General features: G+C 36.9%; 1 protein-coding gene across 4 annotated transcripts in view; it reads right to left on the bottom strand.

Annotated features, from left to right (window-relative positions):
• igsf9a (immunoglobulin superfamily, member 9a) overlaps window positions 1–14,481 on the bottom strand; it is a 32,275-nt gene that overhangs the window by 17,533 nt on the left and 261 nt on the right. For all 4 annotated transcript variants that reach the window (XM_055208755.2, XM_055208757.2, XM_055208754.2 and 1 more), the window contains exons 2-3: window positions 7,375–7,470; window positions 6,961–7,155 (exon numbers count right to left, since the gene is read on the bottom strand). In XM_055208755.2, the coding sequence (XP_055064730.2) occupies window positions 6,961–7,155; window positions 7,375–7,435 (256 nt within the window). In that variant the 5' untranslated portion in view covers window positions 7,436–7,470. The remainder of the gene's footprint in view (window positions 1–6,960; window positions 7,156–7,374; window positions 7,471–14,481) is intronic.

The raw sequence follows: 14,481 nt of genomic DNA, 5'->3' as shown, positions 1-14,481 counted from the left end.
CCGCCGACGTCAATTTTTGCGGAGGCATTCAGAAATCATCTCTCTGCTTGCAGTTCGTCAATCACGCTTGTCGTCTTCTCGTATACAGCGGTTGTAAAGCAACATGAGAACGCTCCGGCTGCAGCTTGATGATGCAAGCGTACCGCGGTTCGGATGCAAAAATAATATGTGAACACAGTCCATGGGGGGCATGGGGAGGGGGGAGCAATCGAACTCTGGTTCGGACAAGGAAATCACACCAAATGTGAAACCGCCCTAAAAGTGGTTCTTGACTCGTAATCATAGAGGAACCATTTTAAGTGCCATATAGCACCAATGAAGTACCTGTGTAGCACCGGTGTAGAAGCATATTGTTGTGCTATGTAGAACCATATGTGGTGCAATAGTGGTCCTATATGACCCCCGTATGGTTCTTCATAGGGGCTATATAGCACTAAAAATGGTTCCTCTATGATTACAAGCCAAGAACCACTTTTAGTGCTATTTAGCACCATTTGTTTTTAGAGTGTAGTCTTGGATTAACCTAAACCCTGTCCAGGAATTTGCCCTATAGTGCAAATCACAGCAATATGTATGATAAACCAGTTCTAGTTGAGTCTGGTTTAAAGTCAACAAACATTTTAAGCATTAACTAACATACACACAGAATCGTGAGACTGATGTGGCCAACATAACATCATCTGTAGCAAGAGCTCAATTAGTACAACACTGCGCTAGCAACGAAAGGCCATGCGTTTAAACCCCAGGGAATATGCATACTGATGAAAATGTAGAGCTGAAATGCAGTGCAAGTTCCTTTGGATAAAGTTGTTTGCCAAAATGTATAAAAGTGACGCAGTCTGTGAAAACCCAGCTAATGTCATTTTATGTAATTCATTCAAAATTTAAAATCATCCAACATAAAAGAACATTCTGTCATAATATAACCTTGATATCTTTAATATTGACTGAGTAAGATCATGTCAAAGATTGAAATCAATGTGAAATTAATGATTAAGGCTTTAGCCTGGATTTAACAGGGTCACAAATGTAGGCTACTGTATCTTTCATACAGTATATATATATATATATATATATATATATATATATATATATATATATATATATATATATATATATATATATATATATATATATATATATATATAAACTATGGCATCCCTCTTGCACACTGAAAATGTCAAACAATGTATATCCGTCAGATAAGACGCACATAGGCCGGGTGTTTAGTCTCGATCTTTTCAGCGTTTGAAACTCTATCTCTCAGTTGCCAGGTGACTGCACCCTATGGTGACAGTGTTTGCTGACTCTCCCCACCCTCTCTCTTTCTCTCTCTCACATTATTTCTTCTTCATTCAGCAAAACCAGCTTTTCAAAGACATTTTGTTTCTTTATAACTTTGTATCCATTTTTAAAGAACCCAGCGGTTGAAATCTTTACCACAAAAACCACATCAAAGACAAAACTCGATGAAATGAAAATCCATCACATGTAGACCAGCGTGCGGCCGACGGGTGACGTACACCTGTGATGTGTTTGTGAGAATGGGTGGTGACAGCAATCATTAACTCCCGCTCCCGAGAGAAGCGGCAGGTCTGTGGAAACAGAGCTGAGATAACAGCTGGGAGAATCAAGGCACATCCGACCATGTTTAATATAGCCCTGAGGAAGCCAAAGGTCAATAAAACCGGACACAGGCATCATCCCCTGGGATCTGGGCCACGTAGTGTGTTCCTGACTGACCCAAACACCCGTGGTATAAGCCTGCATTGCCATGGTTCCTGCTGCCAGTGGTGTGGATTTGAATTTAGTTGCTGTGGCGACGGGATTAAAATGAGCTCGGGGGCGGGGTTTAAGAGGAGGTTAAACTCTCGAGTTACTTCACGCTCCTGAAAACAGCCGGGGAAAAGTAAACTGTTTGTTTTGGAAATGCCACACAAATGCGTATGACGAAGATCGGCTACTGGAGAAGGGGAATGAATGGTGTTTGAGTGAGATGAGATCTCTCAGTTGTTTATCCGAGGGAGAAAGATGAGATTTAAATCGAGAGCAAATTGAGGCTTTTGCTTAAGTTAGTTGGTTTGCAAAAAAGTAACACTACACCTTATGCTCCTTTTGGAAAAGATCTCAATTATGGTATTAGTTTTAGATTTGGTTTCACGGTACAGCATTGAGTTAGCAGCACAAAGGTTAGGGAGTGAATTACCACAGAACACATACTGATAAAAACATATATGTGTTGAATGTGTTGTAAGTCACTTTAGATAAAAACATTTCCTGTATTTATAAATGTAAATTTGCCAATGTATCAAATTTTTCCATCTCACGGCAATTTGTACGTATTTTGCACATTAGTACATTTTTGTATGATTTGCTTTTGCGCTGTGACATTGTGGTTAGGGGTGGTGTATCGGTTTTTCTTGATAATTGTATGTTTTGGAATTTCATGAATTTACTGAGCCCCTAAGGTGACATTGAAGCAAAAAAATCAAAAGTTTAGTTTCATGTGCTCACGTGAAACTTTCATGTGCTCACGCGGAACCTTCTTGTGCAGAATTTTTGTTTAAAGTTTAGTTTCGCGTGCGCACGTGAAACTATTGCGTGCGCACGTGAAACTTTCACATGAGCACGCAAAACTAAACACGGTAGTTTCACGTGAGCACGTGAAAGTTTCTCATGAGCATGCGATAGTTTCACGTGAGCATGTGATAGTTTTACATGCGCACACGAAACTAAACTTTATTTAATTTTTGCTCAATGTCCCCTTAGGGGCTCCGTATGAATTCATACGAATTTGCCAACACGTAAAATACGTACGAATTCTCGTGAGATCAGGCTGACTCTTCGATTAAAATTTATTATGAACTTAGTGTGAACTTCCAATATCCAGCTTTTTTCTCAATATACACTTAAAGCCAGATTTACTAAACAGGACAAATTAGCATGATAGCGCAATTCCAAAAAAGTGGTAATATCTGCGGGTTATTCACAAAAAAAGCGCAAAAAAAATTTAGTAACAACTGTAGCCATTTTAAGCACAAAATGATTTTTCGGCGTTAAATAATGGCCCAAATACAAGTAATATCACCCGCGCAAACATTAGTAAATCGCATTGCGTGAATCATCTAAATAATCTCCTCCGATATATTTTGCGTCTGAAAGGGAAACTCCTATAAATGCATATTCAATAAGGTCAGACGCAAAAATAACTACGGTAGACCACATCTTTTCAGCGCTAATGATCCACTGTGCGTCTTACGTAAATCCCGACAGTCGTTATTTAACACCAAAATGAACGTTTGTGCTTGTGCAAGCTGTTAGTAAATCTGGCCCTTAGTGTCTATTTCATTTATCTTTCTCATTTATTGTTTTGTTAAGTTTAAAAAAAAGTTTGAGGATAACCTTGGCATAAAGCATATATGAAAACCGGTGTCTGCGTACGCTGAAGAGCACAAAGTTTATGCCTATTGGATGCAACAGCAGTACTATAAAAATATGAAATGTTCGTCAAATACATAAATCTATTCAAACTAAATCTGTGCACCTGTTTTCTGGCCCGGCAGATTCATTTCATGTTTTCACACGCACACATTAACTCTCTTCACTTGTTTACTTATGACTGACTAACCATGTCCCAGTGAGCCGAACCCGGTCGTACAAACAGACTCTCACTCCGTTGCTTAGCTGACGACAGATCAAACCTCAGGAGAGACTAATATTAGTCTCCTTAAAGAAACATATGCTGTCATTTGCTGGATCCATTGAAATACTATAGTTTTGTTTTAGCATTTTAAGCAAAGATTAGACCAAAAAAAGTGCTTTATTGCTATTAAATACTGCTAAGGAAAAATTACTACCCATAGCCAATTAGAGGTAGACATATCTTACCTCTTTTAGTAATATAAACTGTTCATTTTAATATATAACACCCGGATCATCACTTCTACCCTTCTAAATGTGAGGTTTAAGGTTGTGGATTATGTCTGGATATTATATTCCATTGAGAGCAATGACTTTAGGCTATGAAACCTAGTGTTCCCCATCCTCTTCTTCATATCCCTGAGACATTGTGTCATTCTTGGCACAGGTTTTCCAGGTAGAGACTCTCTGGTTTCAGATCGGGAAAGCGAGGCTCGGGTTTCACTCCATAGCCGTCATCACTATTCTTGTTATTGTGCTTTAAGACACTGTTATCTTTTGAAACTTGAATCATGCTGGGCTGCTGAAAAGCTGAGTGGTTTGATCAAATAAGTGGCCTTTGAAAAGAGCTTGCTGCTAGTTAGGAAGTTTTTACTCGATTGAGTTCTTGAATGGCAACCGAAAGGGGTGGTGATGGTTTTACATGGTAAATTACGCATGGTTTTACAAATTAAACCTAAATGACATGCATGCACTCTAAAAATGACTGGGTTATTTTTAAACCATCATGACGCAGAACACGTGCTGGGTTAAAAATTACCCAATGTTGGGTTGTTGTTATGCAACCATGGGTTATAATAACCCAGCAGTTAGGTTAAAACAACCCAGCATTGGGTCAATTTTATCCCAGCGGTGTATTATGTCCAGTATTTACCCAACATGGCTTAAAAATAACCCAGCCATTTTTAGAGTGTAGTAACTATAGTTATATCATTGTTACCACAATTTAGGCATGGTTTTAAACAGTAACATGGTTTTGTAGTACAAATGGTCATCAATACAACAAAAAACATGATAAGTACACTTTTACTATAATAAAACCATGGTAAAATGATGATGTTTCTCAATAAAAACTTATTTTGAGTTCTCAACAGTTCTCAAGTATGCTTTTCATATATTTAACGGTCCAGGCATCATGAGCTCTATAGTAGACATGCGAGACACCCTATAGCCAGAGGAGATGAAATTTACACCGAGCTCACCCTTTACCCCTTCTCACGCTGCACTCGACCCCCATCCGCAGTTTCGCTGATCCACGTCTTAACCGAACAAAAAGTCCCGGCTTCACCTCTTTTGTTCGGACTCTTTGTTTCACGTCACTTGAGGCCTTTCTTTTGCGTCTGGTTGGTTCTTGCTTTATATTAGCTCATTCTTTTACTCTTTCACTTGTCAAGGAAGGAAAGCTGAACCCTTGAACAAATGTGAACCTGGACCACAAAACCAGGCTTAAGTAGCATGGGTATATTTGTAGCAATAGCCAAAAATACATTGTATGGGTTTAAAAAATGATTGATTTTTCTTTTAAGCAAAAAATCATAGGATGTTATGTAAAGATCATGGTATATTGAACATAATATTTTGCAAATTATCTACCATAAATCTATAAAAACTTTAGTTTTGTGAGTGGATACTGTTGGTAATTGGACAACTTTAAAGGCGACTTTCTTAATATTGTGTTTTTTTTGCACCCTCAGATTCCAAATATCAAAAATTAGTTGTATCTCAGCCAAAAATTGTCCTAATCCATACATTAAAGGATTAGTCAATTTTCTTAAAAAAATCAAGATAATTTACTCACCACCATGTCATCCAAAATGTTGATGTCTTTCTTTGTTCTGTCGAGAAGAAATTATGTTTTTTGAGGAAAACATTGCAGGATTTTTCTCATTTAATGGACTTTAATGGACTCCAACACTTAACAGTTTTAATGCAGTTTAAAGTTGCAGTTTCAACGCAGCTTCAAAGGACTCTAAACGATTTCAAACAAGGCATAAGGGTCTTATCTAGCGAAACGATTGTCATTTTTGGCAAGAAAAATAAAAAAGATGCACTTTTAAACCACAACTTCTCGTCTATCTCCGGTCCTGTGGCGCGAGGTTGCATAATGCCGTGGAAAGGTCACGTGTTACATATATGAAACGCACATTTGCGGACCATTTTAAGCAATAAACTGACACAAAGACATTTATTAGTATCATTCGAAATACAACAACGTCGGAACGGTCCTCTTTCTTCAAACTTGTAAACACTAGGGGTGTAGTTTCGATACGTTATCTGTGACCTCTTGACGTGATGACATATTACGTGAGGTCGCACTGGCGCCTCACAGGACCAGAGCTAGACGAGAAGTTGTGGTTTAAAAGTGCACATTTTCCATTTTTCTTGTCAAAAATGACAACCGTTTTGCTAGATAAGACTTCCATGCCTCGTTTGAGATCGTTTAGAGTCCTTTGAAACTGCAATTTTAAACTGCATTGAAACTGTTAAGTATTAGGGTCCATTAAAGTCCATTAAAATGAGAGAAATCCTGGAATGTTTTCCTCAAAAAACATAATTTCTTCTCGACTTAACAAAGAAAGACATCAACATTTTGGAAAACATAGTGGTGAGAACATTTTCTGGATTTTTTTAAGAAAATTGACTAATCCTTTAATGCAAAGCTTAATTATTTAAAAAATTTACCCGTATGACTGGTTTTGTGGTCTAGGGTCACAAGTGTGAATAAAATTAATATGCCGTGGCATTCAGTTTTGAAAGTTCTAGATTGTTAAAAATAGGTGCACTGCTATTATACTATTAACCTGCATTTTTAGTTTTTGCTGATGCCTACTGAGTGAGCATTCCATCATCCTGGCGATTCTACAAGCAACAGGTGCACCTTTGTCTTGCGTTTACATGCATAAACAGCGAGGGGCTACAGTTCTCTGCCTGGGGGCTTAAAACTTATCACAGCACAAAAATTTGCACTGTAACCACAGCAGTCTGTTTCATTTTATATTCGAGTTTTTGTCTCTTTGATGATGGGGTACAGAAAAGGTATTTTAACCCCTGTTCAAAGATTCTTTTCCCTGTAGGCACCCTTTGTATTCCTGCTGCCAAAGGTACAATAGGGACCTCGGCAATAAGAAGGGGGAGAAACCAGCAAGTCCAGCAGCACACAAAAGAGCACAGTTGCTGTAAGCCGAGACATGCTCAGGAGAGCCAATTACCAAATAGGTTTGCGTTTAGTAGGACCGCTTACGAAAAGTTTGCAATACTCACCATCGTAGTTGGGATGCACACGAGGGTCGTGAATCCCGAATTGGATGAGGATGGGGATGTCGTAACCCAGACGTACCCACTCAATGACATGCTGGGAGGCTGAGATGACCAGGCCAGGGTCGGGCAAAATGCATGTTAAGATAGCAGTGCCACCTATCTTGGCATGGACGATGTCATCGGTGGCGCTTGTGTGATCTGAGAAGATGACAAACAAACAAAATATAAACACAATAATACAAAAAATAGATTTTATGTTTGCCTGTGCAAAACTCATGGACATAATGAAAAGATATTGCAGTTTTTGCAATAAATAATTTAAACTGAGCATTTATAAATTACTTTTATATTAGAAACAGTATGCGTGATCAAGCACATACATGTCAACTATAAAAGCAATCTAATTAAAAAACTTACTATAAAGGCACAATACTGCAACAATGAGGACTTCCAACACAGGAAGAGTCTTCGATGTCATGATGGGTTTTCATACAGACTTACATATCTCTGTACCTGCAGAACATCAAAGATAAAAGATCAAAACAACAGGTATTCAAACCACAGAAAGCATTGTACTAAACATCAATGGTAGCTTATCGCATCACAAATACAGTCCACACCTTTTTTTAGTGTTCCTGTGATCCATGAAAGCCATATTATGTACTTATTATATCTCATACACAGCAACACACCGCATCTGCACTGAATCTAACTTGCGTCTCAAAGTGTTTCCTTTGTTAAACTGATCTCTGTGAGCTGCTATGAGTCGAAGGGGTTAACATGCGATCTCTTTATTTAGCACTGCTTACTGAACTAATTTTTCTAGTTGTTGACATGGGTAGCCATAAATGTGAGTAAACACACTATACAAGAAAAAGTAAGTGAATCCGTAGGAATAAACTGGATTTCTACTGTGATTTGACATCAAATGAGATCTCACAACAATAGACAAACACAAAGTGTATATATAAATTTATAAACCATGTGTCATATATGCCAATGACATAAAAGTGTGCGTAAAAATGCCAGCTTCCTCACGTGAATTAAAAGATTTTATTTTGTCTACACAACATGCTAGTGGGATTGTAAAATGAGTCAATGGCTGGTGTTTTGATAAAAATCATCAATTTAATCTCGTAATAAAATATAATGACGAATAGACACAATAAAACTCCGCCTCATAACGGGCACTCCGCACAGTCGGATACTAACCACGTGCGCACGTTTGATAAATCCCGATTTTTTTGTACTTAGGCACATTCTAAATTTCATTCGTAGGTACAAATATAGAACATTTTCTACGCAATGATGATAAATGAGGCCCCAGGTGTGTTTGGCATCGAGCATCGTTGTGATCATGAATAGTTTAACTTCTCCGCGTTTTTTAATTTTTTCACCGGCTGTGTATGTTTTGCGCAGACGCCGTACACACGTGCTTGCTTTTTCTACAATTGTCTAGTTTTATCGATTTAATTCTTATCGACAATTAATCGAAGATCAATTAATTGTTAACATTCTGTACGCACAGATTTGATCGTAAAGTGTGCATACGCAAAAATCCACGGCAAAGTCCATATTTATAAAAACTGTCTTTGACGTGAAAAAGTGCCTAGCGCCATGTTAGGGTCTGAGCAGACGTACGCACTTTTGCTTGTCCGATTGCTGCAGGTTTTTGGCAATATAAACCATTCTTGCTGTCGAAATTGGGTTTAAACATTGACATGCGCTCTTTTATATGTCTATGACATTAATTAGGCATCGTTTAAAGACGGAGGTCTGAAGCTGCTCAGCTGCGCACAAGTTCAAGATCATATTTTATAAATTTCATATCCGAAAGAAAGGAGTATGTGTATTTTCTATGCGTACGTTCATTTAATGAATCACACGTACGCATTTTTGATAAATAATCGTAAGATCAAAAGTAGGATGGTTACACTGCATTTTATAAATGAGGCCAGGGCTCCAGACCGTCACCAAATGGTGGCATTTTGCCACAAAAATTTGAGAGTGTGCCACTGAATTTTACATCCAGTCGCACATGTGCGCACATGTGACCTTTTTTTTGTGATGTGACACTGAATTTGAAACAGCACATTGTACTTTCTCCATCTATCATCTAAGTATTTATTAGTAATACAGTGTATTATTTAGTAGAAATGTGAATATTTGGTTAGCATGTTGATTTACGGTATGTGTCCCTAAATTTTCTGTTTGCGCCCCTAAAATATTTAGTTGGGGGCCACTGTGCTCCTAGTGAAAGAAGTTAGTCTGGAGCCCTGGAGGCCCTAGGACCGATGATGCCTACCTCCTATTGTACGACATGTCACTTTAACTCCCCTATGTAGACATACGTATCACCTACCTTATCTGTAAAGACCAGATTTTACAATGTTTATACCATCAATAATGGAATAATGCAAATGTACACCCTCATATAAAACATACAAAGGCAGACAAATGTCATGACATCACTGCAGTCTTTAGTAAATGATTAGCAGATCAGGAACCATTAGGTTTGTTTTAAAAATTGGTCACACAAATACTAAAGCGTAGCATGACTTGTGCAAAGGGTAAATTTAATGCAAAGCTACTGCTCCCGAAGACAGCACACACTGAACCAGCGTTACGCACCAGCGCACTTTGCAAACGCTTGCTCATTACTCCATAGCAATGATGGCTATTCTTAAATACATCCAAAAGAGGTCCCAGGACAAACCCTTAGGTCACATATTTCACACAGCAGATGATGAAATTTGTTTTTGTTTGCATCTTTTCGGTGAATCAATGAACAACTTGTGATTTCGAAACTTGAGTAATTCAGTAGTATTGTTTTAGTTGTGTATGTACAGGGTGTGTATAAAGTACAAATGCATGATACTGAATGCTGGTGAACCGGTTATTCTCAGACAAAAGCTATAGTGGGTCCAAGCTTTGATATTGTTTACCACCTGTCAAAGGGTAGACAACACCATCCTAGTTAGACCAAAGTCTCACATCGTTCACAAAGCACAAAAAAATCTGAGATTTATTATTGTAGTTTCGGTAAACAGCAGTAAAACTCTGACTTCTATTAACCTTCAGGGGCAAGGGTTAGACCATTTCAAATATTGTCTAACAAGGAAGCAAAGGTTTCACTAAGCATTGTATGGTCTTCAGAAGACACCACATTGATCTTGAAACATTTGGAACTGGGACCATATAGGAGTTTATGCTAATTCAGAGCATTAAACCAATTTAATGCCTGAATTCATTCCTTCATTCATTCTTGGATAAAAAAGTCAAATTTCGTTTAGTAAATAAATATGTCTGTGCTTACAAAAGTAAAAAAGCTAAATATAAATTCATTTATTTTATAAGAGTGATTTTATACTTAAAGCTGATGGATCGTCTTTCAATTTGTTCCTCCGTCCTTGTGATTTCTTCACACAATGGACTAATGTTGAGTAAACAATGAAAGTAACTTAAACTTGCTCTTACAATGACCATGCTGGTTTTAAAGCTCCAACCTTTTTGATGATGAGGAAGTGTTCGGTTTACAGAGCAACCAACCAAATTCTTTACGTATTACTTGTGGGAATTTGTCAATAAATTAAATAAAACCTGACCCAAGGCTACTGCTGAAAAATGTGTCAGGGCAATAAAACAATAACACTAAGTTTAAAAAGGGACTTTAAAAGACTTCATAAAGGTCAAAGCAACCAGACGCAACCAGACGCAACGTTCACACCAGCATGTTTTTTTCACACCAGGAATCCACAACGGCTCTCACTATAATAACAGCACTATTTACTATTTAAACCCATAAACAGAGTAGCCATGCCATACTGAGAAAACAAGCTTTACATTTGTTTCTTTACTAAAACAAATAATCAGATCAGGGGCAGTTTCCCCGCTGATGTGTTTGAGGATACGCAGACACTTTGTGGATTTAATCAGCAAAATGGACAAAATATTGATCTGTCCAGGTCAAAAATGGATCCACAAATTTTATTTTACAGATCTACAATGTAAAAAGTGAAAAGTTGACTAAGAACCATACAAACGCAGCTAACTCCAGGAAATGGTTTATACATATTTATGCTGTTCTTCAAACATTTTCAGGTATTTTCATGATAATAAAGAATATGCATAATGATGTTTGACGAGTGTTGCTTTTTCAAATGCATGTCAAAACGATTCAAACTAACAGTGATTTCAGATCGATACGGACTTACTGATCAAAAGCCGTAGTACATGAAATAGCTGTGAATAATATTGGCTGTGCGATTCAGAATAGTTAACGGCCATATTATATCGGTGTTTATTGATACACCACTACTAAAAACATTATTGGCATGCATTTTGAGGAAAAACAAAGGGCATTGATGTATTTTAAGATGTTGTTTTCAGTTTGGACAGCTTTTACATTTATTTTAGTCTACTAGTAGTAATTAGGTAAGTTTAAAAATACTTAAATAAAATACTTAAATGAAAAATACTTAAATTAAAAAAAATTGTTGAAAAAATATACATTTATAGGTAGGCCAGGGCTCAAACGAATTTTTTATTTGGTAGCACTGGTGCTCCCAACTTTAAAGAGTTAGGAGCACCAGCAAAAATTCAGGCGCACTCAATCAAAAGTGATGAAGCACCACAACTACAATGTATAAGTTAATAGATTTATTTTATTAAAAATTAAACACCACAACTGGGTTTTAGACATCCCATGGCCAGGATTTCAAATTTGGTCTTTTTTGCTGCATAGATTCCTAAAGTAATACCTACATGCTGTTTAAATAATATAGCAGCAATAACCTTAAGCCTTATTTTCCGGTGGTGAAGTTGCATTTAAATGAATTAATACAGTAGTAACATTGGCTGTAGTCGTCTCGTTCTCTTCATGCTCGCGGTTCGTTTTTCAAATTTTTGCACTTTGCGTACCAACGTAGCATGGCAACAAGGAATGATTGACATTCATATTAGCCAATCTGTGCTCTTCATTAAACGCAAAAACTTAATGGTGAAATTTGATTGGTTATGTAATGTTAGAGAAAACGCTGAACCTGGAACAGCACACAGCATACACAATCTAAATCAAGTCACAACACAACAAAATAGGCAGTCGCAAAAATGCTCCCAAATATATTTTAAGGTCGCACAGATTAAATTTCGATCGCATATGCGACCAAAACAGTCGCAATTTCGAGCCCTGTAGGCTATTACCAATTAAAGTCATTTTTTAAGTTGATCCAACTTTTCACTTTTTACAGTGTAGGAACAGTAGTACCCTTTCATAGTCTCAACATACGATATAGGCAGATGTGCACTATACTATATTTAATTATTATAAAGTATATATATTCAGTATATTTGTTTGTACACTCTTAAAAATAAAGTTTTTGAAAGTGTTCCTCACGGTAATAGATAAACAACTTTGGTTGTCCAAAAAACCTTTTAAGTCAAAGGTTCTTTAAAAGCATAATTTCTTTTTTACTATTTTATAAGCCATTTTCCACAACTAGATTTTTAAATGCAACAGAAAGGTTCTTCAGATGTTTCATGTTCTTTATAGAACCACACATCCAGACAAACCTTTGAAAAACCTGTATTTTTAAGAGTGTAAATGAAAAATGCGTACTAATAAGGATTCCACATAGGAAAAGCGATGACATCATTACTTGTCACAAAATGTAAAACATGCAGTGAAGCCAAAAGTTGACAGGAAATTCGTCGGCTTTATGCAAATTCCTGGAGTGGCAGACACAACGTTTACACAGTCACAGACAAAAGTACGAACACAATCCTAGTGTCACTTCTTAAGTCTCTTCAAAGAAAAGACCCTTGCATTTCATTCAAGCTGTGCAAACAATTGGCCATCTGTGGCATCATTCCCTGGTCAAGACGGAAAATCCTGCTGGTGTTCTTTAGAGACTAATGTCCATCGCACACATAAGGCAAGAATGAAAAATAAATACATTAAAATACATAAAATGCAAGTACAAGTGGCGCTGATGTATAAGCACCTTAATCCATATTGCATGCCACAGTGTTTAACTTGTGCCGCTTATTTCTGAGAGCTGGGGTCAGACACAAACAGCTAGAATAATTTAATCCAGGATAATCTGTCTGCAGTGATAGCCTAAAAAAGTGAGTGTCGGATTAATTTTGCTGTAACTAAAAGCGAGATCTTGACAATTGCCATTGCAAAGCATCGACTCTAAATGGTGCATGAACCTGCGCTGTGGTGAAGTGAGAATTTGACTACATTAGGCATGTGACCGGCTCGGGATACGAGTGAGTCACCCTGGGCTTATTAGATAAAAAAGCCAAATCTATTGCCACAGCAATGTTTACACTAAATAAAGGCTGTTTACTCTCAATAAGGAAAGTTTGATCAGCGTATGAATGAAGTTGAAAACAGAATAGGATGATTCACAACACACAAAAAAGACAAACCAATCAATATTTTGCGATGAATTACACAAACAGAATAGAAACTTGAAATCTATTTCACTTGTAGATTTATGATAACCAATAAGCTTATTGGACAATGTAGTACTCTTAAATGACAGACAGTGGCTTCTCTTTTTATCACATAGCCTATATCAGTGGTCTCCAACATGGTGCCCGCAGGGAGTCTGTGAATTGCCCGCCAAAGCACATTCCACTAATAGCCTCGATTTTAATATTTATTTATTACATCATTATATTTTTATATAGCTTGGCTTATTTTATGTATGTTTACATTTTAAATAATGATAAGACATATTAACAAGAAACAAAAAGTTTTAAGCAGACTATATAAAAAAGTAGCCCTCCAGATTGTTTTATCCATTGTGGTAGCCCTTGCTCAAAAAAGGTTGGAGACCCCTGGCCCCTTATTATATTGCTTCAATCCTCAAGCTCGACCTGCCCCCACAAACCCCCTTTGACTCCCTGCAGGGGCAACAAAACCATTTAAATCCACCATGCTGAATCACCTCCCCCCATCTCTCCAATACACACTAACTATTTTAATATAATCTGCTCTTCCATATTAAAGCCAAATCACTTAGTAAGTGTTGCTGATGACGTCCTATTTAACAAAATATAGCATGATCCCCATGTGTTATATAAAATACAGTTCTTAGGTTAACAATAACTTCTGGCCCAGTCCTATTTAGATAGATAGATAGATAGATAGATAGATAGATAGATAGATAGATAGATAGATAGATAGATAGATAGATAGATAGATAGATAGATAGATAGATAGATAGATAGATAGATAGATAGATAGATAGATAGATAGATCGATCGATAGATAGATAGATAGATAGATAGATAGATAATATAATGTATAATATAACAAGAGAACGGTGACTTGCAGTACTTGATGCTGATGATGAGTAAATTTACTACGTGTCTATTACATGTAGTTATAGGTAAGATTATATAAATCCCAGAATAAATGTCAAAATGATTATTAAACATAATAAATTTAACCTAAAAATTATATATGTTTACACTATAAATAAACACTGTCATGGTAAATTACTAAGACTC

Source organism: Misgurnus anguillicaudatus, chromosome 12 (assembly GCF_027580225.2).
Source record: "Misgurnus anguillicaudatus chromosome 12, ASM2758022v2, whole genome shotgun sequence".
Lineage (NCBI taxonomy): Eukaryota > Metazoa > Chordata > Actinopteri > Cypriniformes > Cobitidae > Misgurnus > Misgurnus anguillicaudatus.
This window is presented reverse-complemented; position numbering and strand designations above follow the sequence as displayed.